This window comes from Columba livia, chromosome 5 (genome assembly GCF_036013475.1).
Source record: "Columba livia isolate bColLiv1 breed racing homer chromosome 5, bColLiv1.pat.W.v2, whole genome shotgun sequence".
Taxonomy (NCBI): Eukaryota; Metazoa; Chordata; class Aves; order Columbiformes; family Columbidae; genus Columba; species Columba livia.
Window position 1 is genome coordinate 10,725,612 of NC_088606.1, and position 25,112 is coordinate 10,750,723.

At 40.8% G+C, this 25,112-nt stretch overlaps 1 protein-coding gene across 7 annotated transcripts in view; it reads right to left on the reverse strand.

Moving 5' to 3' along the window:
• The window catches only part of KIF26A (kinesin family member 26A), a 115,577-nt gene that overhangs the window by 51,841 nt on the left and 38,624 nt on the right, over positions 1-25,112 (reverse strand). For all 7 annotated transcript variants that reach the window (XM_065063337.1, XM_065063338.1, XM_065063339.1 and 4 more), the window contains one exon: positions 15,749-16,249. In XM_065063337.1, coding sequence (XP_064919409.1) covers positions 15,749-16,249 — 501 coding nt within the window. The remainder of the gene's footprint in view (positions 1-15,748; positions 16,250-25,112) is intronic.

Consider the following 25,112-nt stretch of genomic DNA (forward strand, 5'->3'; position numbering starts at 1 on the left):
TAAGCAGAACCCTTTTGTTTTCCAGTGTTATTTGTGAGCTGGCAGAACTATTTATCTGGTTCAGTTATAACTGTCAGGAATTATTTCTCAGTGACACATCATCTGCAAGACCTATCTGCTTAAGAGGAACTAACCAAACAGTCACATTTGTAACATGTTTCCATATGAATAACCCCAAGAACTAAATTTTTAAAAATTGATTTTTTGAACATACATACAGCCCTGCTTTTCAGCGTTATCTATCTTAGCAGAACAAGTACATGGTATTTTGTCTCCTGCAAACCATTTCAGCGGAAGAACAGGAGTGACTGGAGATGCATCTTCTCCAGCATAATGCATCTGTGGTATCTGAGACAGGAGGAGGGGAGGCATTTGGTTTGGGATTTTGCCAAAATATCCAACATCTCTGTTGTGAAACTGTGTCATGTTCATATCTTCAAGCATAGGCCACCAACTCTCTCTGTACCAAGTTCAATTAAGTCCCATCAGTCAAATGCTCATTGACAGTGCTGGGAAGGCCTCCTTTTAGGAAGAACCTGCTCTATGTCTAGGAGTAGTGAAGATTTAATTAAAGACGACACCACAATAAATATTTGTCAAAAGAGTTAATTGCTTCATGTATGATAATATATGATGTTTCTGTCATCTGAAATACTACTTTGACATTTCCAACTAATTAGCTAAAATAAATTCCAGAAAAGCAGACAGCCTTGCAATGAAGCACAAATGCAATTAGGTACTTCCTGGGATGCCACCAAATTTTAAATTTTGTGCTGCCATAGATCATGTTTCACAACTGTAGATACACAGACATGGTAATAGCGCCTTCCCAATTACATACACACCCTCAGTTTTCTCATACACTGACAACCCAAACAGAGTTTTTCTCATGAGAACTGAGGCAACCCAATTATTAGGTATCAAGTAAAAGAAAACTCCGCCAACTGAGCAGTGCTAGGCTGGTGCATGAAAGGCCGTCTGGAGTTTCATCTGGAGTCATTTCCATAGGTTGAGCACTGAATTCCTAGCAAAGTCAACAAGAAGAAAGCGTACCCAGCTCTTTTGAAGGTCTGCTCTTTAAAGATTAATATTATCATTGGTATTACGGAGTGCCTGACTAATGCTTTACCACAGACTGCTACACAAAAAAAGTACTTTTATAGAGCTCACCTAAGAGATCTGAAGCTGAGACATATGAGAATATTCACACAGATCAATTTAATCCCAGCAAAGCTACTCATGCTAGAAGCCTAAATGGAAACTCTGAATAACCCTCTGCGAAACCCTTCAATTTGTAATACAGAGGTCTCATGAGATCAGGTTTAGCAATGCAGGCAGAAAGGCAGAGACCAAGCACTGCTAAAGGTCAAAACCAGCACAAAGAAATGGTATGGTGGCAACGCGTTCTTTAAAAAGGGAGTGTGGCTATCCCAGACATGATCTACTGGCAATGACAGCCAGGATCAGAAGAGAATCAGGTTCACTCATGTGGTTAATCGCTTAAAACTAAGCGATGGAGTAATGAGGACTTTGAAGTGGTCAATAAAACAGGTACCTGAGCATTAATGAATTGAAGCAACAACTGTATGGTCTTGACCAATACCAGCCACAGAAAGTATACAGCATAGGGGTGAAAAATATGCAGACTGAGGAAAATCTGGATATGACATCTAAACTTCTGAGCTACATCAGCTGACACAAAGCGCTAAATAAGCAGAGCTTACTATGGAGTTAACAATCTACAGACTAAGACACCTACACCAGATACTCTGGAGCCAGTATGTGGGGATCACAAACTGGCATATGAGGAGGATGCCATACACAGTGGTCAGTAGCATGGTAGGCAGCAAGAGGAGGAAACCCAACCACCAGCCACTGACAGGTTAACATCAGTGTTTTAATACTCCCATACATTCTGCTAGGAGGACAACAGTAAGTCTCTGTCACACATGCTGTTGTCTCAGACTAAAAATTACAATGTTGAGATGAATTCCCAAGGCATATTTTTTCCATTCACTTTCAACAGGGCTCTATTAGACAAGACGACTTTGAAACAAAGGAAATAACGTTGGAGCAAAATATTGAAGAAAGCATGCAGAGGGAGCAATGTGTTTCCAACCAATCGTACTTTCAACTAATGCATAATCTAAATGACAGCATAATCTAAAGTTAAGATGAAATCTCTAGATTTAGCATGAAAACTTCAGTGAATTTTACAGCACAGTGCGACAGAACTGTAAGAACTGATTGGAATCTGTTAACAAGAGCAGGTTTTCTTTCTAAGCACTCCATCTTCCAAGAGGTCAATTCCCATAAAAGCTATTCACACTTAATAAAAACATAAGAAGCATATAACACACATTGTTTTTTTACCACTTCTTCTTTTCTATGAAAACTTAGAAACCCACATTTCTAAGACCAACAGTTGCGGACATGTTAGGCATCTAACATGAAATATGCAACTCAAACCCAATTTTTCAGATAGCAGATGGTTAATACGCTTTCCAAACCAAGATGTCTAAATCACATGTCTGTAAATCGCCATTCTCACATTAGACACTTTTGAAAACTCAAACTGTAATTTCTGGGTAAATTTGGCTGTTTTATTCACAATTCTGTGCGTGCAATGAGAGGAGGATGAGGGGAAGCCAAGGAGAAGACATTCATTCTTGCGGAGGAAAAAGTGAAGACACGTGAGATAAAATTATCAGAAAACTAGTGGAGAAAACAAGCCATATATTTTTCATTAAATCTTCAATTACTCAATTAGTACTCTTAAACACAGAGGTAAGATCAGTTTTGATGTCCGATGACACACTTAGAAAAAAGCCAAACAAGTTCTTCCAAGTTTTAAGATTCATTTCAAGGACTGCTTGCGCCATCCAAAGTGACAGCATTTTCCAGCACATTCATGTTCAGCTACATCTCTCAGCTGATGAGGAGGGCTCAGGTATGAGGAAATTTGTCAGGTCCAAGTCATTTGCCCTGAGGCAGGTAAACTAAAGACAAGTAATGGGACTCTCCCACACACTCGGGTTTGTCACACCACCGTTTCAGCTTGTGTTTCTTACAGCTGCTGAAGGGGTACGGATACGATAAGGGGGCTTTGGTTTCAACCAAATTTCTTCATGCATCTCCCTTATCCTAATCCATGTTCTTCTGGGGATTATGTGTGGAAAATATAATTCTCTAGAGGATCGGGAGCAATTTTGCAGAATGTTTTTAAGCATGCAAGTCTGCACAGGGAGAAGACTCCCATCTGCAGCTGAGAGTGAACTGCTCTTCACTGTTTACTAAATGTTCATAAATCACTCAGAAATCACAACCTTGTCACTACAAAGTGTTACTGACTGCAATGAATATTTCAAGTGTCATAAGCCTCCACATCCAGAGATTAATGTTTAATTTTCTATGAAATGGTTTGGGGGACAAAAGCCGTTAACCCTCTGGAAACCAGCTGAACCTCAAAGGAAGGATTTCCAAAACTGGTCTATAGGGCCCCTTCCCCCTACTCTCTCTGAAGCCACATGAAAACTGGTACCAGTAAAAGCACAGCAAGGACAACACTTGAAAATGTCACACCAGGCGTTTTGCATGTTCAGGAATGACCAAGGTTTTGGTGCTTCATATCAGTGTCTGTGTCATGAACAGAAGGATTTTGGTACCAGGTCCCAGCACCTATCCCAAGGGCATGGAAGCAGAGCTGGACATGCTGCTTTTTGGCTGGCAGCTTCCATACACACAACTGAGGCTCACAGGGCCACAACAAGCAATGACAGCCTGAGTTATTCCCAGTTAAGATGGCCAAAGGCTGGGGGACAGGGCAGGAGGAGATGGAGGCGACCTGACATCCTCAGGCTGTGAAGATGTGCTGGGCAGAGGAGGAACATCCCCTGCCCCATCCCCAATTCTCAGCACACAGGTTCTCTGCCGTGACCAGACAGCAGGAAACACCTGCCCAGGTTTAAACAAGTCTAGACTAGACCACAATTACACTATAGAGAAGTTGGCCGTAGATTAAATTTCCAGGTCCACAGCACACTGTCAGACCATAACCATCTGAAGGACAATTACAACCATAACAAGCTCTTTACAAGTTTGAAGTGCAAAGCTAAAAACTAAGCCATAATGTTTCCAGTTTCCTGAATATTTCCATTCTCTGGCCATTGACCTTTGTTCAGGGATCCAAAAAAGACAAGCGAGGTGCTGCCACTTTAACTCATACAAAATATGTGCCTGCTGACAGGCAAGAAAAACACGGGGATATGAGAATCTAGAGAAAAATAGATCAAACCCAGGATAGCACTGCCATGGTAAAAGAAAACCAGAAGGCTGTATAGTGCTGCAAAAGAAAGTAATCAGATATGATGTCTAAATATAAGTATTGAGAACAGATTCAGAGAAGAGGAAATGGAGGAAATGACAAAAGCATCAACACATCTGATACACATCTGTGTAATCAGAGTCAGAAGTCACTACGATTTATTTAATTCAAAAAATTGGTCCCATAATGAAAGCATTCAGCATGGCTTCAACAGTGAGTTGCAGGTGAAGCTGAGTCCGTACTGGGGCGTTTTCTTTTCAAGTTGTTTTTACCTCTTTCTGACTAGCAGGCAGACATACAAACTTTGAGTATTTGCTTTAACTTACTATTTTACCCTTTCAGACTAGAACATCACAGCCAATTAAACTGTAAAAATGGCTTGATTAATGATTTTGCAATATATTAAATCTACTGTTTGCATATGATAAAACAATAACTTTCCCCCTAAATGATTTATACTAAGGCTCTTATGACCTACTATCACTAACTGGAACAAACGTGACGTAAATCTCTATCCAGATAATGCTCATACCATAAACCCTTATTTCCCATAAGCATGGATAAGTCTTGTGTATGTCTTCTATGGGAAACATCTCCTCCTCAGACTGGCTAGCATTACATAAAGTTAACAGTGCAGTATATGCCAGGTTGAAGAGAAACATGTTCTGGATAATTTTTTTACTGTCTTTTGACAATGTTTCTGCTGGGTCTCATTATAAAATAACTAGGGCATTTTATAACCACAATACACTACCATAGTCATTTTATAACCTGCAGCTGCGATGTGGTAACAAGAATTCCTAAACCTGTAGTTTCGGTCGTTTATGTGCATCTCCTCTTCTATGTGAATCAAATGCAGAGCACAATAACCCTTCCCCAAAAAACGGGTTTTCAGCTACAAGAGTTGCTAATGCCTGACTTATCATTGGTCTCTGAAGATGAGGCAGAAGGAGAAAAAAAAAAAAATCACAGAGAAGCAGAATTAAATAGAAATAGGAGGGCCCATCTGCTGTCACAGACTGGAAAGCAATACAGGAGATACAAAGACAACCTCAGGGCTCTTGCTTTTGGGTTAATATCTGAATTACTAAAACAAGCTAAGAGCTTGGATCTTCAGCACCAAAAATCACTAGCAGTCTGTGCTTCATGCACAGAAGGGACCTCATCCTTCAAACGCACCATGCACCCAGGTGCATCCAGCACTGGTGGCCCCACCAGTACAAGGATGGAAGTAGCAGCTTCTTCCCCTCTGACCAGAGGCTCTTGATCTCAGTCTGACCCAGATCTCTCCTAAACCATTCTCCTTGGTCCCTGATTAATTTGTTAAGGTTTTGGGCAGGTCTTGGGGATGTCTCTTTCATCTACAAAATGTCCATTCCTTCAGCCTGCCAATATCCCCAAGCTAGGAGGTCTCTGCAGTCAGGGCTTTGGTAGCACAAAGATGCGACCAAGCAGTTACTTCACAGCTCAGCCAAGGAGAATACAGGTACCAAAAGAGGCAGCAAGTGATGCTCTTTCTTTCCTTCTTCACAGCTATCTGACCAGCAGTCACACAAACTTCACCCTCCTATCTGCACATGTAAACCAACCACCTGGAAAGTCAGGAGGACACGAAAAAGGGCTATGTAGAAGGATGTAGATCCTTCTGCACATAAACACTCTCAAATTTGGACTTTCCATGTGCAGTGGATTTAAAACAGTCAGGCTAGAGAAACTGTTTCTTCTAATGCCTCCAGGCAAGCATCAGAAAGTGTTGCCTGGAGCCCTCCCTGCTGACATGTATAACAATAGCTACAGCTTCCAAAGCCAAAATATATAGCTGTGCACTGCTCAGGGTGTTTTAATTCATCATTGTGGTCAAAATTTAAAACGAACTGTTTATTCAAGTGGACAAATACACGGTTAAATCCCTGCTTTTTGTCAGAGGCTGATATGAACAAGCAAAGGAATTCATTAACAAGCTCATAATAATGCAAATTTCTTGCAGCTTAGGATAGGGTTTCCTACAAGAAGACAAATGCTTTTCCATTACAACTGACTTGCACAGGCCAGATGCGTCTCCAACAGCAGCAAAACACAAGACATGTACAGAGCTTTGAATCGGAAGAACTTGTATCACCTTCCTGACTCCACAACAAAATTTCTCAATGACTTTAGGCAACTCCACCAAAATCTCGTTGTGCCTTGATTACTGTCTATTCAGCAAAATGGAATAACCATGTTACCAAGAATTGCAGGTCTTATAATTTTATTATTATCATTATATAGCTATAATGATTGACACATAATGTCAGCAAACAAAGGCAGAGGTGGACAGAGACTTTCATACGTAATTTTTACTTCAATCATGCTTGAACTGCTTATATATTAGATGTAACCACTTTAAAGAGAACATCCGTTGGGACCGATTTGCCTGACAGCTACCACGTACAAGGCACCCATGGACTAGTATCCCTATTGAAGAGGTACAAGCCCTGGTCATATGAAAGGAAAACTGACAGAGGGAAATCTGGAGAACAAGGTTCAATTACAGGCAAGCTCATGAAGCAGCATGATGTTCACAAACACAGGGACAGCTCTGATTATGGCATAGTTTTTGAAGGACACCAAGGTCCCAAATTAGGGATGGAGCTATGTAGGTGCTGCTCTTTTTTCCTTGTGGCTGTTCCCTGCTGACCCAATATTTACTCCCCATGTGAGAAACACGTAATCCAGACGCACAAAGAGTCATGAGTCACCATGACTGGAGTGAAATCCGCAAGCCTGTAGATGTCCTAAAGCTCTTTCAGGTAACCAAATGCCATGACAATAATGAGGAATTCCAGAAGAACTTCACAAATGCAAGTGGGCAAAGAAGTATTGGTTGATTTGACATAGATAAGACTGTGTATTTAGGGAAAAATGACCTAAACAACACCCAAACAATGCTGAATTCAAAACCTGCAGTTAGAGCTTGGAAGATCTAAGGGTCGCTGGTAGTTCCTCTGAAATCAAGATGTAGCAGCAGCCAAAAATACACCAAACAAATTTTGGACATAACAAAGTAAGGCAGAAAGAACACAGAGAGTATCCCTGTATTGAGTACCAGGTGCAGTCCTCATCCTGCATCTCAAGATGGGGGTAGTGGAATAAGAGAAATGACAGAAACAAGCAAGTAAATGGCCAAGAAGATGGAGCAGCTGCCTCAGGAGGACAGATGAAAGAGGCCAGGACTCTCATCTGGAGAGGGGAAGATGGAGGGGGGGCCTGATTGAGCTTTACAAAGTCACGGAGGTAATAGCTAAGCTGAAGCAGAATATTTCTTTGCACTGGGACAGTGAACTCACGGAACTTGCTCACACAGAAGGCTGTGGAGGCAGAGTGTCAGCAGTGTCAGAGAGGGATTCTTCCTGGACAGCAGGTCCTTAAACGTACAGGGATGTGTCCCTGAGACTTGCCCAGCTGTGCATGCTGGGGAGCATGAGCAGACGGCAGGATGCAGCCAGGCTCCACAGCCCTCCCTAAACACCATTTTCAGCTCCACTGCTGGAGACAGCCCTGGGCTAGACAGGCAGCAGCTCAGACCCAGTAGGATATTTCTAATGTTCATACGATTCCCAAACCATCTTTCTACTAGAGTCTTCCTTAGCTTAACAAGTAACAGGAGGTTGTGCTATTCCCATAGGCCCCCATGAGTACTTCAGAGCCACCATGTGGGACCCAACGGGATGTCTACACAGCTACTCTGCTTGGACCAACCAAACCCAGACATCACAAGGGCCACCCTCCCCTTCTTCATCCTTCTACTGCCATCTCCCCTCCTACAACAGCCGACTGCCTTGCTGAACTTTACAACAGTGACTTTTGAGAAGCAGAAGGGAAAGGTTCTGAACAGCAAATCCATTATCTTTGCCCAACAACATCAAAACTACAGCAATGGACTCTTGCATACAGCACCTTCCTTCAACTAAGGTAGTTAGAAAAGAATCAACTCAGACTTGAGATAGCAGCAGCTGTGCAAACCCGAAGGAATTAACTCGGAAGCATTTGGGCACCAAAAAAAAAAAAAGGCAATAATAATAACAGGTCAGCTTTGAAAAATGCCTAACCACAACATCACTCTGTATACTAATTTATATGGACTCACTTGCCTAGAAGTGTTTCACGCTTGAATCTTACAAGTACTACTTTCAGATTCAAAGCAAACCTCTAATTATTGATCCTTCGTTACACTGGGAAATTACCTCATCGTAGTTTTAAAGTTCTATTTATAAGTCTAATAATCTCATCATTGATTACGGTGACTGTATTCTAATTATAAATCCATTATCTCCTCAACAATGAAATAAAATCAATAATGCACGCAAATGGGAAAAAAGGAATTTAAATGCATACATTAATGTCATTTCAAGTAGCTCTATTTTATGCACCATCTCTAACAAAACTGTGTCACATCATTAGCAATAATGTGAAAAATCTTTTTCAATTAACAGAGCTGATTTGATGGTATGTTCAGTAAAGTGGCAATCCATTCCATTAAACACACACATATGAAATGGTTGCAACATCTATGAGCTCTATCTATACATCATAAATTCTCTCCCAATTGCTGAAACAGAAAGTAGATACATTTTCTATTGATGCTTTTTAAACTTCCTTTCAGAAGCTACCACCCAGGGCATTTTGGTGATTCTAGTTGCAAGTAACAAAGAGCATCAATATTTGCCACATGCTCAGCTACTCACGCCACAAAACAACAGGAGATGCTTTCAGCAACGCTCACACTGTGCACAGCTTGACTACCTGGAGGACCACAACCTCAACATGCCATCATTCCAGGACACAGCTTATGGAGTAAATGTTAAATTCAAAGCACTTTCCCAAAAATGTACAACGTTCAATCCTATTTTACACAAGAAGGATGACTGGGAAATCCACACTTGCATCTACCCGTGAAAATCAGTTCCTTAAACATGGTATACAGAGACTACTGCAAAAGACTTTCTCTCCACCAGCCTAACACAACCAAGGTCTGAGCTTGGCCTGAATTTATCTGATTTCTTTCTCTGCTGCATTCACCTCAACCAGCAAAGCATCATTCAGCTGCAGCCCACCCATAACAATAGAATAGCCAGTGCACAGCAATGGTGGTCTCATAAAAGCACTCCTACATCAGCTATATAGAGTCTTTCCCAAATGCTGGATGACAATTCTGAGCTCCAGCCAAAAAGTAAGAGCTCTTCTTGTGATTTCTAATGTTGGAGTGGCGTGGGATACGCCAAATAACAATCAGTTCACTGGAGAATTCACACTGGAGCATGTGAACAGTATAAATGGAGCAGCAGGATGCAAAAGAAATGAAAATGAATTGAGTGAACAGAAAAGGTGATCCCAAATAAACTAGTTCAAAAGGCAAGCGTGGAAAATTTAAATTAAAAAGTAAAAAAAGGAGAGAATTTTTTATCTTAGTGTAGCTTATGATACATTTGCTGGGTGAATGACCTGTGGGACAAAAGTAAATCCTGTGGATTACCACTTGCTCGTAATCTCTAAAGTCTGCTTGTCTTAATCTAGCCCTGATGAGTACAGGTGAAGTCTGGGCCAACATTCTTCATTATTGCTTGTTGACTTCAATTGTCAACAAAGGCAAGTATAGACGTGTTTCCCTGTGAGAACTATAATAACAACTGCTTAGCCTAGAGCAGTGAAGGATCAAAAGAACTGTTTTCAGGTGGTAATTTGAGCCACAAGAGGGTCTGAGTCCTGTGAATACTTACCCTGTCCCACAACTGTAAAACCAATACTATGGCAGAAGCGTCAAATACACAATATAGACATAATCCAATCCACACCCTCACCTAAGAAAATGTTCATTTTCATCTTGTAGCCAAGAACCTTTCTGTCCACTCTTAACATTTTTCCTGTCACTCTGATACATGGGGATACTTTAAAAAGTAACCTCATTTTCACCTTTAGCATCCCACACTAGGAGCAAGCTAGAGAAAAAGAACATGAAGGTTGTAGTGACTACACAAAATTGAGGCCTGAATTTTTATCTGCGTGTTTAAGGCTTAATTTCCAGCCCAGACTTTCTAAGCTGGTCTGGTACCTGGCTGCTGGGACAGGGTCTCGCTGACTGAACACACGGCAGCAGCATCATCCTCCAGGTCACATCCCTCCCTCTGCCTTTGCTGAGGCAGCCAAGTGCAATGCAAGGCACTGCTGCACATCGGAGGTGCGACAGCCTCGGGAAAGGTCTTTTCCGTGGGGCTATAAATTAGGTTAATATGGGAAAGCATTTAGTAATTTGGATCAAAAGGTTTCCTCCTGCTGTTCGGACTTGTTGCAGAGAGTGACCAACAATAACTTTGAAGATTTTTTTTGTTTTCCCACTTCCTTTCCTGCAACAGCAGTAGCACCAACACCACTAAAGCTAAAGGGAAAGCAGAAAAGCCTCTATGCATCCCCGGCCCCACCACCTGTCGAGGTTTGCTGTTGACTTCTGCAGAAACAAAATGTTCTATGTGGAATCTGATAAATGTCCCAAAGCTCAAAGTCATCCAGATGTCTCACCGACACGATTTATGGTCAAAGCACTACATTTTAATTGTTTCATTACAGAATGTATTTCACGCTTTGTATTAATAAAAAGTCACTGAGAAAGCTATCGAGAAGGATTTTTAAAATTAATTTAAAGACCCACTTGGTGTGACGTTCAAAGTAAAAAAGTAAATGCTGAAAAATAAATCTTGTCATTCTTCTGTTTTCCACAGTCACCTTTTTATTGTATCTTCTAAGCAAAATTTAAGTCATTCTTGCTCTAAACAAGCAAAGAGGATTTAAGGAAAGTCAACAGAGGCTGAATTACTCTCAGATGAATCCATCTGGTTTAGATTAGGTTAAGCAGAAGACTTATTCCTAGGAATTACAGGAAAGCTTGAATTATGACCAAAATAACTCAGATTTCTCACATCAAACAAACATAGCTTCTTTAACTTTAGAGTATATGCATCCATTTACACGTCCTGTGGGCAAACCCTCCCTCTCTGAACCAGGCCATAAACTTAACTTCAAATCTGTCACTACACTCAGTGACATACATTAGACTTTGGATAAATTTACAATTTTATATACATATGCTTTAAAAGTTTTACTTACGTCACTTTCATTTTTCCAGTGCTCCAACTTCTCTAATATCCTAATGGTGCAATTTTTAATATATTTTTAAAGCAACTTAGAAACTGGTAAAAATTCAAGGAGCCACAATATTTCGCCTTATAACCAGTACCAATCGTATATATTCAAATTAGAAATACAGTGTGGCAAGGATTTCATTTTGCAAAATGTGATTTGCAAAACAAGCTCTATTTCACTGTGATATCTTTATAACACATGGCATGGCTACTTTGCCACTTTTATGCAGTACATAACACTGCATACTAATAATACAGTCAATCAAAAGCATACAGTAAGACCTCTTTGTTCCACAATACATGCAGATACTTCTAAAAGGTGTACAGGGTATTTTCAGTGGTTTTTAATGTTCTGCTTCTCAGCCAGATTCTAACACATCTAGGAAGCCTAAGCTCCCCTCAATCCTGTGCTTCTGTGTTAAACTGCATGGCAATGCTGAACACTGCTAACACGTTTTTTCATTTGAGTAGTAACCTTATATTCACTTGGCAGGTCTAGAATTAAAAACATCAATATAAAACTATTTATTAATTAAAGTTGTCAGCTGCCCACTACAAATCAGCTGTCTTAGCCAGAGTTATACCAGCTCCCTCCCCTCCGCAGTGCTCGCTGTCTGGTCAGACTACTTATCACTGCTACTGGTGATTATTTTTTGTAATTTTTCACAAGCGGCCACTTGGGTAAAGCAGCTGATTACATCTTCACCTTTTGCACCTTGGTTGCAATCCTAGTCTTCCCCTCCCTGGACCTTCCTCTGGATCCTTAATTACTGTTCCTCTTCACAGCTCTCAAAGCCCATGGTTATTATTTTGGTTTGAGAAGCACCCACACTATGCTTCAAAGACACATTCCTGTTCAAAAAAATTTATAATCTATATAATGGATTTTCACACTTGAACTCCAAACATATATTAAAAATTTACGATGTCCTGCACTTCTGACCCCCAACATTCAGCCCAGAAGTGTCTTCACAACCATAAGTGACATTACAAGGTAATACATGCGAGTTTGGGGAGGGAGATGAGAGGAGCTGAAATCAAGTATTTTTTTCTCTCCGCAGACAATTCCACTACCACCACTATTAAAACTAACCATAAATAAAAAATATGGATCCTGGATAAATGTTTGTAGCTACGAAGTCTCCTGAGGTTGGGCAGCCATAGGCTGGGTGTGTTTTCACACCCACAAGGCACTGGGCACACGGCACCTTGCATCAGCCACCTGTGCAAGGGTTTGCTCCGCGTCACCCACCTGGGATTTGCCACCACCAGCAGAAAGCCACAGGCACCTTCAGAGAACAAGGCGAGCCAAGACATGACATCCAAGACCAGGACAAAGCACCTCTTGGAGGTGCCTGTTGCTCTCTCACAACTACAAAGGAAGCCTCATTAATTAGCTTAGAGTAAACACCTGTCTTTTTGTCAGCTAAAAATAGCTGAGAAGAACCCCAGACTTTTTCTGTGTCTGTCTTCCCATCTTCAGGAAATTAATCATGCTCACTTCGTATGCGGCACTGAGTTAAATCACTGCGAGGTAAGGCGCTTGGGTAATATTTTCCTACCAGGGAGTTCAGTGTTTGTTTCAAGAGCCCCACTTTGGTAAGAAAACAAGGCACAAGTACAGATTCCCAGTGAAACTGGGGTATTTACAGAGTGGTCAAAATAACTTGTATCACAGCTGAGTGTAAATTCCTCAGGAAAGACTGCACCTTTTCCTTCGGCATTTGTGCAGTATCTTGCCTAAATGGGCACTGAAGGCTCCAAGATGCAGTCACATTACATATTATAAACAGTACACTCAACACTGTCCTTTCTACTGCAACTGTTCTTCTTGCTCCAGAATTCCTCTAGCCCAGACCAGCTTTGCTTCACACGAAGATGGGAAACGTTACTAAAGACAGACATCTCTGAAAGTATGTATACCCACAGCTCTCTCCTGGGTCAATCTTAAACATAAATCCTGCCTCCAACTTCAGGAAATAATAGCCAAAATCATCTCTCTAACCAGGGTTTTTAAAGTAAATAAATAAATCTAGTAAACTTTTCTAACAGGAAAGGAAGTTCAAACTTGAAATCAATAGAAATTGGGGTATCTCAGTCTTTTCAAAATTGTAAGATGAGGTGAGATGAGCATTGGATGAGAACATTCTGCAGTGGATGCTGTCCTAAGCAAGGGCTATAATAGCTGATTCCTGAAATCTCTCCAATCCTGTTTCCTTCGACACCTGTGATTCCTCAGGGGAAAAGCCTGGGGAAAGCACTTTCTGCCTCACCCACCCGAATAGCTTAATCAGACACAAGGCTCTTAATAATACAGAAGGCAGTAGGAGAATTTGGACAGACACAGAAAGCACAACCTGGGAAAGCATGCACAACACAGTCTTCAGTAACCACACTTGGGCTCAAATGAATTTTAAAAAAGAAATTAAAAAAAAAAAAATAAAAAGGAGAAAATGACTGAAGCCTCTCTTCTCTCCAAAAACCACTTTTACATCTAAATTGCCCTTGCAGATGACTGGATCACATCCAAGCAGCCTCCAACACTCACACTCTTACAGTGTTTGTCCTTTTCACTAAAGGTCACTGTTTTCCAGGCTACTGCATTTCTTTGCACATTTCTAGCTCACACTTAAGCTCTGTTGCATTATACACATTTTTCATTCACAGGGGTTAAATGAGGCAACTCAGTTTTATCTTAGAATAATATGCAGTGGTTAGGGAAAACCACATCTATCAGTCAGCATGGTTAAGCAGGAAGAAATCTGGAGCTGGCTGTTAATGAATTATTTAAGACAAGAATAAGGGCACACAAGGAATGAGCAGTGAAATGGAAATATTTCTGCTTTCAGAGAGTGCAGGCTTCTTAACACAGCAGCCTTCAGATTTTCTTTTCTATGTTTCTGTGATCTACACAAAATTTAAAAGACAATTAAAAAGTAACATTATATGCCTTACATTGTCCAAATTGATCCCTAACACATGGAGCAGCATTTTAAAGAAAAGCACTAATAGCCACAGTTCCTCATAGATCTTGAAGAGCTGAATGGGTCAGATTTTCCCCTTTTCTCAATGTAAAATCATCAGACAGCAATCCGACATCAGTGGATATTCACTGCATTTAAATGGGGACCCCTCAAAGGTGGGATGTATGTGCAATCACAAATTTCCACATGAGAGGAAAGTATGGGAGGAAGGCATCAGGTCTCCAAGCTTTTTTCTGGAAGGAAACACAACAGCCAGCCTGTAAAAGTAATATCAGACAGCAGCACTCTTAAATATTTATCTCTGATGATCTTGGAGCTCAACCAGCTGAAGTTACCAAGCGATATTAGGTTGTGTTTATATACAACAGCACATAAGGCATGTTAAATTTAAAGCCGTCTAGCACCAACATACCTGGTCTTGCAAGATCTGCTACAATGTCTTTAAGTGAAAATCCTGACTTATATTTGCGTATGTTCGGTCGTTACACACACTCGACTGTTCACTACCATGTGAAAATGGTTTAGGAATAATCTTGGTCAAAACCAGTCACTGCATCCTCCTTCTTAGCACAGTCCCATAGACAGGTATAAATCTGTAATGAATGTGCTTTTAAAGGAAACATGAATCTCTATAAAGCTTTTTCATTTCCCACAAGAGTTACTAAAATATACACAGAATACAGGAAATGAACATCAATGCTTAAAATCCAAGTGCAATGACATTTACAGGCATGTAGCTCTGAAGCAACCTTGTGAACACTCTCCTTTACAGCAAACTGTTTTGCAGCACATCTAACCTGAAGATTAATGGTCTCCATCACAGTCTATCAACAGCATCTGCTGAACTGAACTCAGCTTTAGAAGTTCAGCGCTAGACTTGAGAGTCAAGTTCATCTTTGATATAAACCCATGAAGCTCCCAGAGTTCCGTATGTGACAAACTTGGCCTTTCATGTTTTTCTAAAGGGGTTACCAGGTATCTGACAGCCAAATAACACCACCTGCATGCACGAAGCTAAAATAGGTGCAAAAACATCTGAGGAAAGGATCTCACCATCTGAGACAAGAAAGCAAATTCCTTGTGACATCTGACAGAACATCGTTCAAAGCTCTTTTTCAGCTCTTCAGTGCTTGAAACATGGTTTAGAATACCATTAGCTGATCCTCTCTAAGATAAATATGTACACATCTCATATTTTATCTTTTTCTCTCTCTGCATATCCACACACGTGTAAACAAAACTCAAGCATCTGACTTATGGCTACTTACTAGACAAGCCTGAGGCAGGAAGCTGTTCACCCTGGAGATACTCCACATGCCCTCAAGGTACTGCTGAGCTTGGATGGTGACGGAGCTTAGGGCACCACTGAGACCACTGGGGGCCACCGTGACTTGAACGCTGGAGTTGGGAAAACCAGTCGTGCCTTGAGACCATCCAAGTCCCTTCTTCCTCTCTGCCCCAGAGAAGAGATTCGGAGACTTTCCAGGCTGCCTGCCCACCTGCCCAGCAATGAGCGGCAGGTCTCTCTGGGAGGAGACGGTGACCATCCTGGGTACCACGCTGGTCACTGCCCCGGCACCGGGCGGGAGGTCGGGCATCTCTGGGTAGCTGGTTTGAGTGAGAGTGTGCATCATCTGAATGGCTTCTTGCTTCAGCTGGTTCAAGTGAGTGGCGCAAGTCTCGCATCTGCTCTCTCCTTCATTCCTGTTTTTCTGTAAGTAGTCAGGCACTTGAAGCTTGTCAAAAATTAAAGCTGATAATCGTGGGTCCTGAAGAAGTGGGGAAAGGAAGAAGAAAAACATACTGAGTTAAAACAGTGCAGAAAAGATAAAAAGAAGGAAAAATAAAAAATTTCTGTGGTTTGCTCTTCACCCATGGAAATACTTTAAATCTGTTCTGGTAACCCTCGGTCATTTTTCCCCCAAATACTCTAAAAGACTCACAGGTCAGAGCAGATTAATAAACCATAAGTGAATTCATTTGTATTAGACCCAGCATGAAAATTACCATCAGAATCGAACAGTGGAGCTGTGGTGTACTCAATAAGTACTCGTTCTTCTAATTAACTCTCCTTTTGAGACATCTAACGTGCCTGTGTTTCCCATGCTCAGGAACAACATTAGTTCAGATGCTAAACCTACAAATATCATAATGTGTTTCAAATTCATACCACGACCTTAAACCCAGGCAAATTAGACTTTAAAGCATTTCAAAAATTAGTGCGTGACGTGGTAAACGTTTTGTTGTCCTCACCCTCAGAAATTATTAATCAAGTGGCATAAAAAACTGTTTACATGGTGCTGCCCACAGCTGGCTCCTCTGCTAGCAAGGACCGTTATTTCTGATCTTTGCAACCCAGATGGTTGCAATATTCCCTTACGCTACAGTTGCTTTGATGAGAAATAGATTTGAGCCTACAGCCATGTGTGAAGGTGTGACAATGTGCACACCAAGAAGCTGATTTAAAAGCAACACCTATTTTGTTTCCACAGAGCAATTTCCACCCCCTACCCCCCTTGCTAGTTCATTTTAAGGCTGCCCAGATATTTTAAAACCCAGCTCTGTGTTTCCAGTTTAGAGTTACCTATCTCCTGAAACACACAAATGCCTTCCCATCCAAGCTTGCTACTGTAAAGATTAGTCAAGAGATTAAATCCAGCCCTGTTGTAAATCTGCTATTAAGACTAATGCCTTGCAGTAAAACTGACCCAACTTCACACACTCTTGTTGAGCTCTCTAAACAATTAAGGTTTTAATGAAATCACAGCACAGCCAAAGGTTTATTTGTATAATTATTTTAAGTGAAAATATTTAATTTGCTTGTTAATAATGAGGGCACACAAAGCAAGTAAGTCAGCCATCCAACATATGCTGAGAGCATCCCCAGATCAGTATTCATTTTTTAAAATGTAATACTTTACACCAAGCTGCAATTGCTCTCTAGGAAATGAATGACCTGTTACAAAACTAACTAATTCTGGGTTTAATTACAACACACATCAATAAAACTCTTAAGAAGTCTTGGCACTGGTACTTTTTGCTCATTCTCTTTCAACTGCGCTATTTCCCTTTGCTCTGAATTCAGAAAGCCCTAAAAGACTGCCTGACTTCTGCAGCAGCAGTGCAGAATTTATCTCATTTTCAGCTGCTGGCCTACTTCTGCAATAATTTTTAATCTCTCTCACAAGACACAGCGTTGATAGAAACCACTGTGATTATATCTAGCATCACATCATTCTGCAGCAAAAAGCCATTAAAAAAGTTGCTCTTTCCACCATAATCTAAATCATTGTTTATTTACTGACTTTATATATATATATATATATATATATACACACATATACACACTTCTCAGAGTAAGGGAAGCTACTCCTGCTGCTGCCTGAACAATAAATTGCTTTCACATTTGTGAACCAGTTTACAAAATCTAGTGAAAGGCACTGTTTCATTTTTGCGTCTTCTCTTTATTGAGGTTTAGATCCTGGTAAAGATGCCTTTGAAGTTGCACCATTTGCTTACCTTCATGGGCAAGAAAATTCTTCCCCTCCAAGCCTCCCAGAAGATGATAATACTAAATTAACAAATATTAGTCAGGAAAAAAAAAAAAGTAATTAATATTTTAGAAACTTTTTTCTAACCCTTCAGCAGAATGTGCTATTGGTTAGACTTAAAAAAAACATAAAGACTCAGTGCTGCAAGCACTATTAAGCCTCAGGCAAAACAAAGGCCATGCAGTCTGTCTCCCAAGAAAAACAAACAGCACCTCACTCTGCAGGAACTTTTCCAAGGGAGAGCCCTCTGAGCAAATTCTTGCCCAGGCTGACACACAGCATCTATTCAAGCAGCCCCAGAACCAGCAGCACCTTCCAGCATTGGGCACCCCATCCATGGCCAGGCACATCCCTGGGCTCACTCCTTTGATCCAAGTTGGGCACACAAGGAAGCACCTGCAGGTCCCTGCTGCGTGAGCCTCATCTGGCAATGCTTAAAATTGCTATCAAATGTCAAAAGTTTCAAATAAGCAATTAAAGCGAATTACTAGGTGAAACAGGCTTCTCATTTAAAAGAAACTGCTTCTTTTGATGTAAAGAAAATTAATGACCCCAATTCTAGCTCCATAAACACAGTTTACAGTGTAAAGCAGATCAGAGTCAGGCCTGTCTTGCAGTTACAAGGAAATCAAGTGGATGCCATATTAAAGGAGGGAACAAAATAAAACAAACCAAAGATTTAAAAATTACACTGAGCAACTCATATTGGGTACACCAAATTTAAACCTTCTAATTTACTCAGAGTTAAAAAAAAAAAGGCACCATCTCATTTCCAGTGCTTGTATTCTGCCAAGCATATACAAGGAGCCTTTGAAAGCCACCCATCCAGCCCCTATGATCCCCATTTGGCATCTGTGGCCATCCTCCTGAGCACCTCACTGAGCTGTACGCTTAGATTACTTCTATTTTTCCACTCAGTGCGACAAAAACACCTGGCTAATGGTTGGGCGTGAAGGGCAGAGGAAACGCAAGTTACTGTTAAAAACATTAACCATAACTTAAAAGTTAAGCCAGCGCCATTAAAGAGGTTTTACTACCCAGTTAAAAAGCCTGGTCCCGGGGAGCACCCCCTTCAGCAGCTCACGGCCTAACAAGGCCGAGGTGGAAGTTACACTCTCATGTTTTACAGAGGGAAGAAATAAAAGTGGAGTGACCAAATGTGTCAGACACACACGTGGAGGGGGGGAAGCAGTTAAAAACACCCTTGTTAGGGCAAGCCAGACAAAGGGGGATGCAAGTCACTGGGGGGACTGGCACAAAAATTAAGCACACAACAGACAAGCCTCTATTCCAAACAGTGCTCCAAAACCACTTTAGTCTGCTATTCTACAAAGATGATGACTCCTTTATTCCTGCGCAGCATAAATAAACTATGTTGTCTTTGTCACACCTACTTTCCAAATGCTGTTCTTACCTTCTGAACAAGCAGGATAAGCAAAATACTGTGATTCTGTAACACTGATAGCTTTCCCTCCCGCTACGGAAACCAAAACCCTAATTTCAGTGTCAGCTTGTTAACTTTGGTATACACCGTGGACTGTTAGAAGGTTAAAACCCATTGTCCCACCAGGAACAACTGAACTGGGGAAGCCCAGCAATGTCAAGGCAGAAGATAATTACATGTACTTCTATGAGCAAGAATTTTCTGAAACACCTGAATTTAGCACTGCTTTTCAGCAAGCGGTTCTTACAGACACAAGCTAGCCTGCAGACTGCTGCTGGGAGATTAAGCACACACGTGCAAATTGCCCGCGCAAGGCAGAGCACACAGATGTGGTCTCCAAACCCGTCCAAGCCCAACGAGACAGGATGGTAAAGCTGGAAAACCAGGACTGCACTCCTCTTAGAACACACAGCAAAACACCCATTTAGTTCAACACCAGCTGCGTTTAGCCTGGAGTTTGACCGCAGGCTTTATCTCTCAAGCCAGGAGTAGGAAAAACAAGCTCAGATATTAAAACATATCCAGAAACATGTAACAGAAAGAAAGAAAGAGCAATTTCTATTATTCTATTATTTTAATTTCTGCTTCCCTCTCTCATACCTCAATGGATGCACTGCCACCCCATGAAAGCCAGCAAGGACCAAGCAGGGTTAGGGCTACGCAGATAACACCAACGTGCTGCATGTGGGGCACACAAACCAAACCCACACCTCACAACTGTAAAATACTATGGCCTGACACTGCTGCCCTTGAAAGTACAGACATACCCAAAGCAACTGGGCTGCAGCCAAAGGCCAATGGCTCTGAAAAGCCTTTCTACGGCTCAGGCACCAAAATCATCGCCAAGTTTTCAAAAGTGTGCAACACCAAATGACCTTGCAGTAGCTGAACTCGCTTGGAAACCTGAAGCAGTCTGCCAGTGATACTGCCCTTACAAAAAATAGATTCTTTTGAAATTTTAGCTCAATCTGTAGTTTCCCCAAGTATTTAAAGTTTGCAGTTAGATCATTTGTTTAGTTGACAACAAGTAATTGAGAGCTTTCCCATTGCAAAAGAGAAACGAAGATACAAGCTTTAAATCTTACCTGCAGCTACTGACTTGTAACTTCCAAACTAAGCGAGGGGAGAGGATGCAGAAAAGCATCTGGATTCTCACTTAAGAAGTCCCTGAAGTAATACCCACCCATCTGTAACCTAATCCTTTCAGCGACAAACTATCCACAGAGTGCGAACAAATGATGATGAACAAATGATGAAAAGTCAAATTGCCAACAACCGTCCTCAGTAATCACGTGCCTGGCACTAGTTTCTGCAACACAGGGGTACCCGGGGCAGTATTCTGAATTAAATTCTTGATATAAAGAAAATTAAAAAGAAAGAAGAGGAATCACTGAATGTCACGCTGAAATATATACTTAAATACAGACCTAGGTAAACAACATTTTTAAAGGATGCTTTGGGAAAAAGGAATGTACTTTCCCAGTGCAAAATAATCAATGTTAATGATTTTTTGTCTTAATTGTCTTTCCAGATTTCTGCTGCGCTGCTTACAAATTAGTTTTTATCTTCCATGACATTGTGAAACATCCACTAATATCTTCTATATTGACAAATACTTTGAAGGCTGATGCTTACTTTCAACTATATAGCAGTCATTGTCAGAAAAAGAGAAGAAAAAGAGAACACTCAGCAAATCCAGAGACTGCTCAATGTAATCAAGGACAAAAACAGTGCTAATGGTAAATTTTTATTTCTTCTAAAAGAAAAGTTTCCAAGTAGCTGTCTATCTCAAGGGAGTGAAAATATGAGCTGTAAGTCTTCAAGAAACTCATGTTGTGAATTCATTCATTTACTGACCTAATCTTATCAGAATATAAACAATCAAAGAAAAACAAACACACAAAGCTTTCACAAAAACAGAATTCACCAGAAGTCACATCTCCTGAGAGTTAAGGGTCTTTGGAACTTGCAGTGTAATTTTGCTGACCTTGGAAACAAACCTCTGAATAAGCAGGAGAGCAACTCATATATCTAAAGTAAGCAAAATGCACATGCATTAAAAAAAAAAAAAAACAAAAAACAATTAGATGCATTTTTAAGGCCAAATTCTAGTCGTCCTCGCTACCTGAATGTCTCACTTCCTTTAGGCTGAAGATTTATTTTAGCCAACGGACTGTAGTCCTCCTCCCTGCTGTCCACTAGTAGTATTTCTTCAAATCTCCAATTCCATTATTCTGTTTCTCACCACAACCTCAGGTACTGCACACAGACATATCCCACTGACTCTACCCTGCTGAGACTCAACCCGATTTCTTTCAATCTTTGGCATCCCAAAGAGCACATTTTCTTACTTATTTTATAAATATACTGCATCTCTTTTAAACAGCGCCCATCTTTCTAACAAAAGTCAAGCAATACGATAAATCTGCTAAAAAACGTATGACCCCACACTAAAAATGGCTGCAGCATGTTTAGTTATTCTGCAGCCTCCACTGAACTCTATTTATTTCCATTTCCTGCCCACTTTAATGTACTTCAGTGGCCCGCAGTAAAGTTAAAGCAATAGGTGTCTGTCATAAAGATGAATAGTGCTATTGGAATGCATAATACAGTGGAAAGAGGAAATGAGAGCAATCTGGTTTATTTACATCTCAGGCTCCCATCAGCACCTCAACCCACCTCCCAATGGTTTCAAGCCGCCTTTCCTGTTATCTTGCTGTATAGTCCCCTGCAATGATTTGGCTTTTAACCTCACAGAACCAGAGAGTAGGAGCTGATCTCCCACATTTGCATCCATGAGCCGGCACAACATTGGAGCAAACAGCCACACAGTGTGTTTAGTGGCAAGAAAACAAAATAAAGGTAGTGGTTGCGATTTAAAATAATTAAAGACACAAACAAAACAAAAGACCCCAAAGAGATCTGCTATCACAGTTAAATTTAGATCAACACACAGGAACCTGACTACTTCTGAAAAACAGTAATTACTGTATCGCAAAATATTACTTTTAATCTCTGTTCTTTACGATCTAATTAAACAGATATTTTACTTGCCTTTGGAAAATGTTTTTCTTAATTTCATTCAATTTTAACATTTGGTGTATTCTATAAACTACACATCCAAACTAGCATGTGATTTTATGCTTATTTTTAATAGTGCACGACTTCATTTTAAAATGATGCCTTTTAATTTGCATGTTTATTGTTTGTTTTAAGTAATCCTTTAATTTTCCCTCTTGGGTCTGTGGCTTACTGTAACTTCACAATGCAAATTCAGTACTGATTTTGTTCACATGAAAACAGCATTTTCCAATGCCTGTTGTCTCTTTTTTTTTTTTCTTTTTTTTTTTAATCTTCAAAGTAGTATCATTTTGAACAGCAGCGAGTGTTTGGGAAATCAGGTGCATACTCATCACCACATAATACTTTGGTGTCTAAAAGCCTTTGTTTGACTATTACTTTCAGAAACAGCCACTCAGATGAAGCTCCCTTTCACAAACTCAGACAAAAACTTTTGTTAGAAGTTAGACGCTTTTAAAAAGATAAATAGTTTTCCACCCTTATGTCTTCCTTGAAACCAGAGAGTAAATTTTGGTCAGCCTATAAGCACGGTAAATAAGGAGATCACAACTTCTCTTCCCCCTTGAAAGCAAATTGAGTGCCTACAGAAAGTGTTAGCATGACTACTCTGGAAACCAGTGCTGATACCTTCATCACATTGAATGCTACCTGCTCCACAAACAGCTCGAGTTCAGTCAGGCTGCTTGGATAACACTGCAGCTCTGAATTTCATCATGAGGACAAAAACCAGGGAGCAGCGCTGGTACACAGAAAACACACTGCCTTGTCAAAATGGCTCACAAACATCAACTCTTAATACCTTGGTATTGTGAACAAAAGGATGTTTCCACTATTACGGTTATTTAGGCAGCAACCCGTGTTTTCGGAATGACAGATTGCCTTGTGAGAGGGGCTCCTTCCCTGATGAACTCTGGCTAGAGACCAGCAACCCGACCCAGATAGCCCCACAGCCCAGGAAAGGAGTAATGCCCCCAATGAGACCTTCAGCGTGTTCAAGCGATCCTAACTGCATTTGTCCCAGCAGAACCGTGCCCATTTGTATCAGATGGACCTTTAAAGAGGGAGCTCACGAACGTCTGGACACCAGCCACAGTGAAAGCAACTTTGGCTTAGAAAAACTGGATAGGAAAAAAAGTGCTTGGAGCACTCAGGACATCTGTATACAAATCCTACAACTGTTTCAGTCCAACCATCTGAATCTAATTAAGAGAACGCTCAGCGGCAGAAGTTAGGGAGTGGACACATTTTCCAAATGAACATCATTAGCATAATGTAGATTTAAAATCAACTATGAAAACCAGTGCTTGGCATTGGATCACCCCCTCTTAGTGTCTCTTTCACTTGCTCATTTTATCCATTATTTGTTTGGTAAATGAATACTTGAGGACCATACAGAAATGATTTAGCTTTCACAACCAAAGGGCTGCCCATTGTGCACTCTTCTTGCAAGCTACAAATTGCTGCCTATAGTGCACAGTTAGCACACCAGGCAGCTTGTCTCCAGAAACAAAGAGGATTACACTTATTCTTCATCTTAATTCAAGTGCCACTGCCTCAGTTTAAGTCTTTCACCAAAAAATGACTCCTTGGCTGAAAAACTTTGAGTTTGCATCTAAATTTAAGCAGTGCTGTAGTGGGTTAGAGTTTTTCCTTTTTCTCTTTGCTTAGCTTCACTCAAGGACAAAAAAAAAAAAATAAATACACAACACACCCCAAACAAGGATGAACAGAAGAGGAATGATGAAGTGTGTATTTCTAAGTCCTCAAGCACAACACACTGCCTGAAGAGTCTGCTCTGGTGCTTTTGCTTACTAGGTGGCACATGCATCAGACACCACCTCCCTCTCCAAACCGCTCATCCCAAAGCAGCTCTCTAAAATGGATTATTTGGTGTGGTTTGTTTGGACTTTCAGCAGAGGAACTTCAGCAAGTAAATTCACAAATATGCCATCAGCTCCCTGTTGGAAAGCGGGGTCCTGGCACCTCCTGTATCTCTGGACTTGGATGAAAGTAAGGCCTATGGCTGTCCACTGGTTTCAGCCAATGTTCATTCTGCTGGCCCCATCTTACATTAGAAAGAAAAGTTAAACATGCAGACACTAAGGGACATCTCCAGGTGGGGGACATTGCCCAAAGAATCAAATGATGCTCCTATGGAATCTCATTCGGATGAAGTATGATCTCAGCCATACAAACAGCAGATGGAGACAGACTATTTGAGGAGAGTCTATAGGACAAAACGCAGTTTAGAAAACAAGAATGCTGTGGGAAGTTCAAAGGAGTGTGGTTTATTTAGTTTAGAAGAAAGAAAATTGAACAAAGTCCTCCAGTACACAAAAAGTAGTTACCAAGAGACTGGTGACCAATTACTTTCCATATCCACCTGGGAAAGGAATAAAAAATCATCCTAAGAAAAACTGTCAAACATGAGGGAATACTGGTAAGCACTACAGAATGATGTTGAGTAATCTCATTTCTTCATGACAGGTTCTGAAGAGCAGCTGAGAAACATCCATGGGAGGTGATCAAGAGACAGGGAGGTCCCATTTTAGTGAA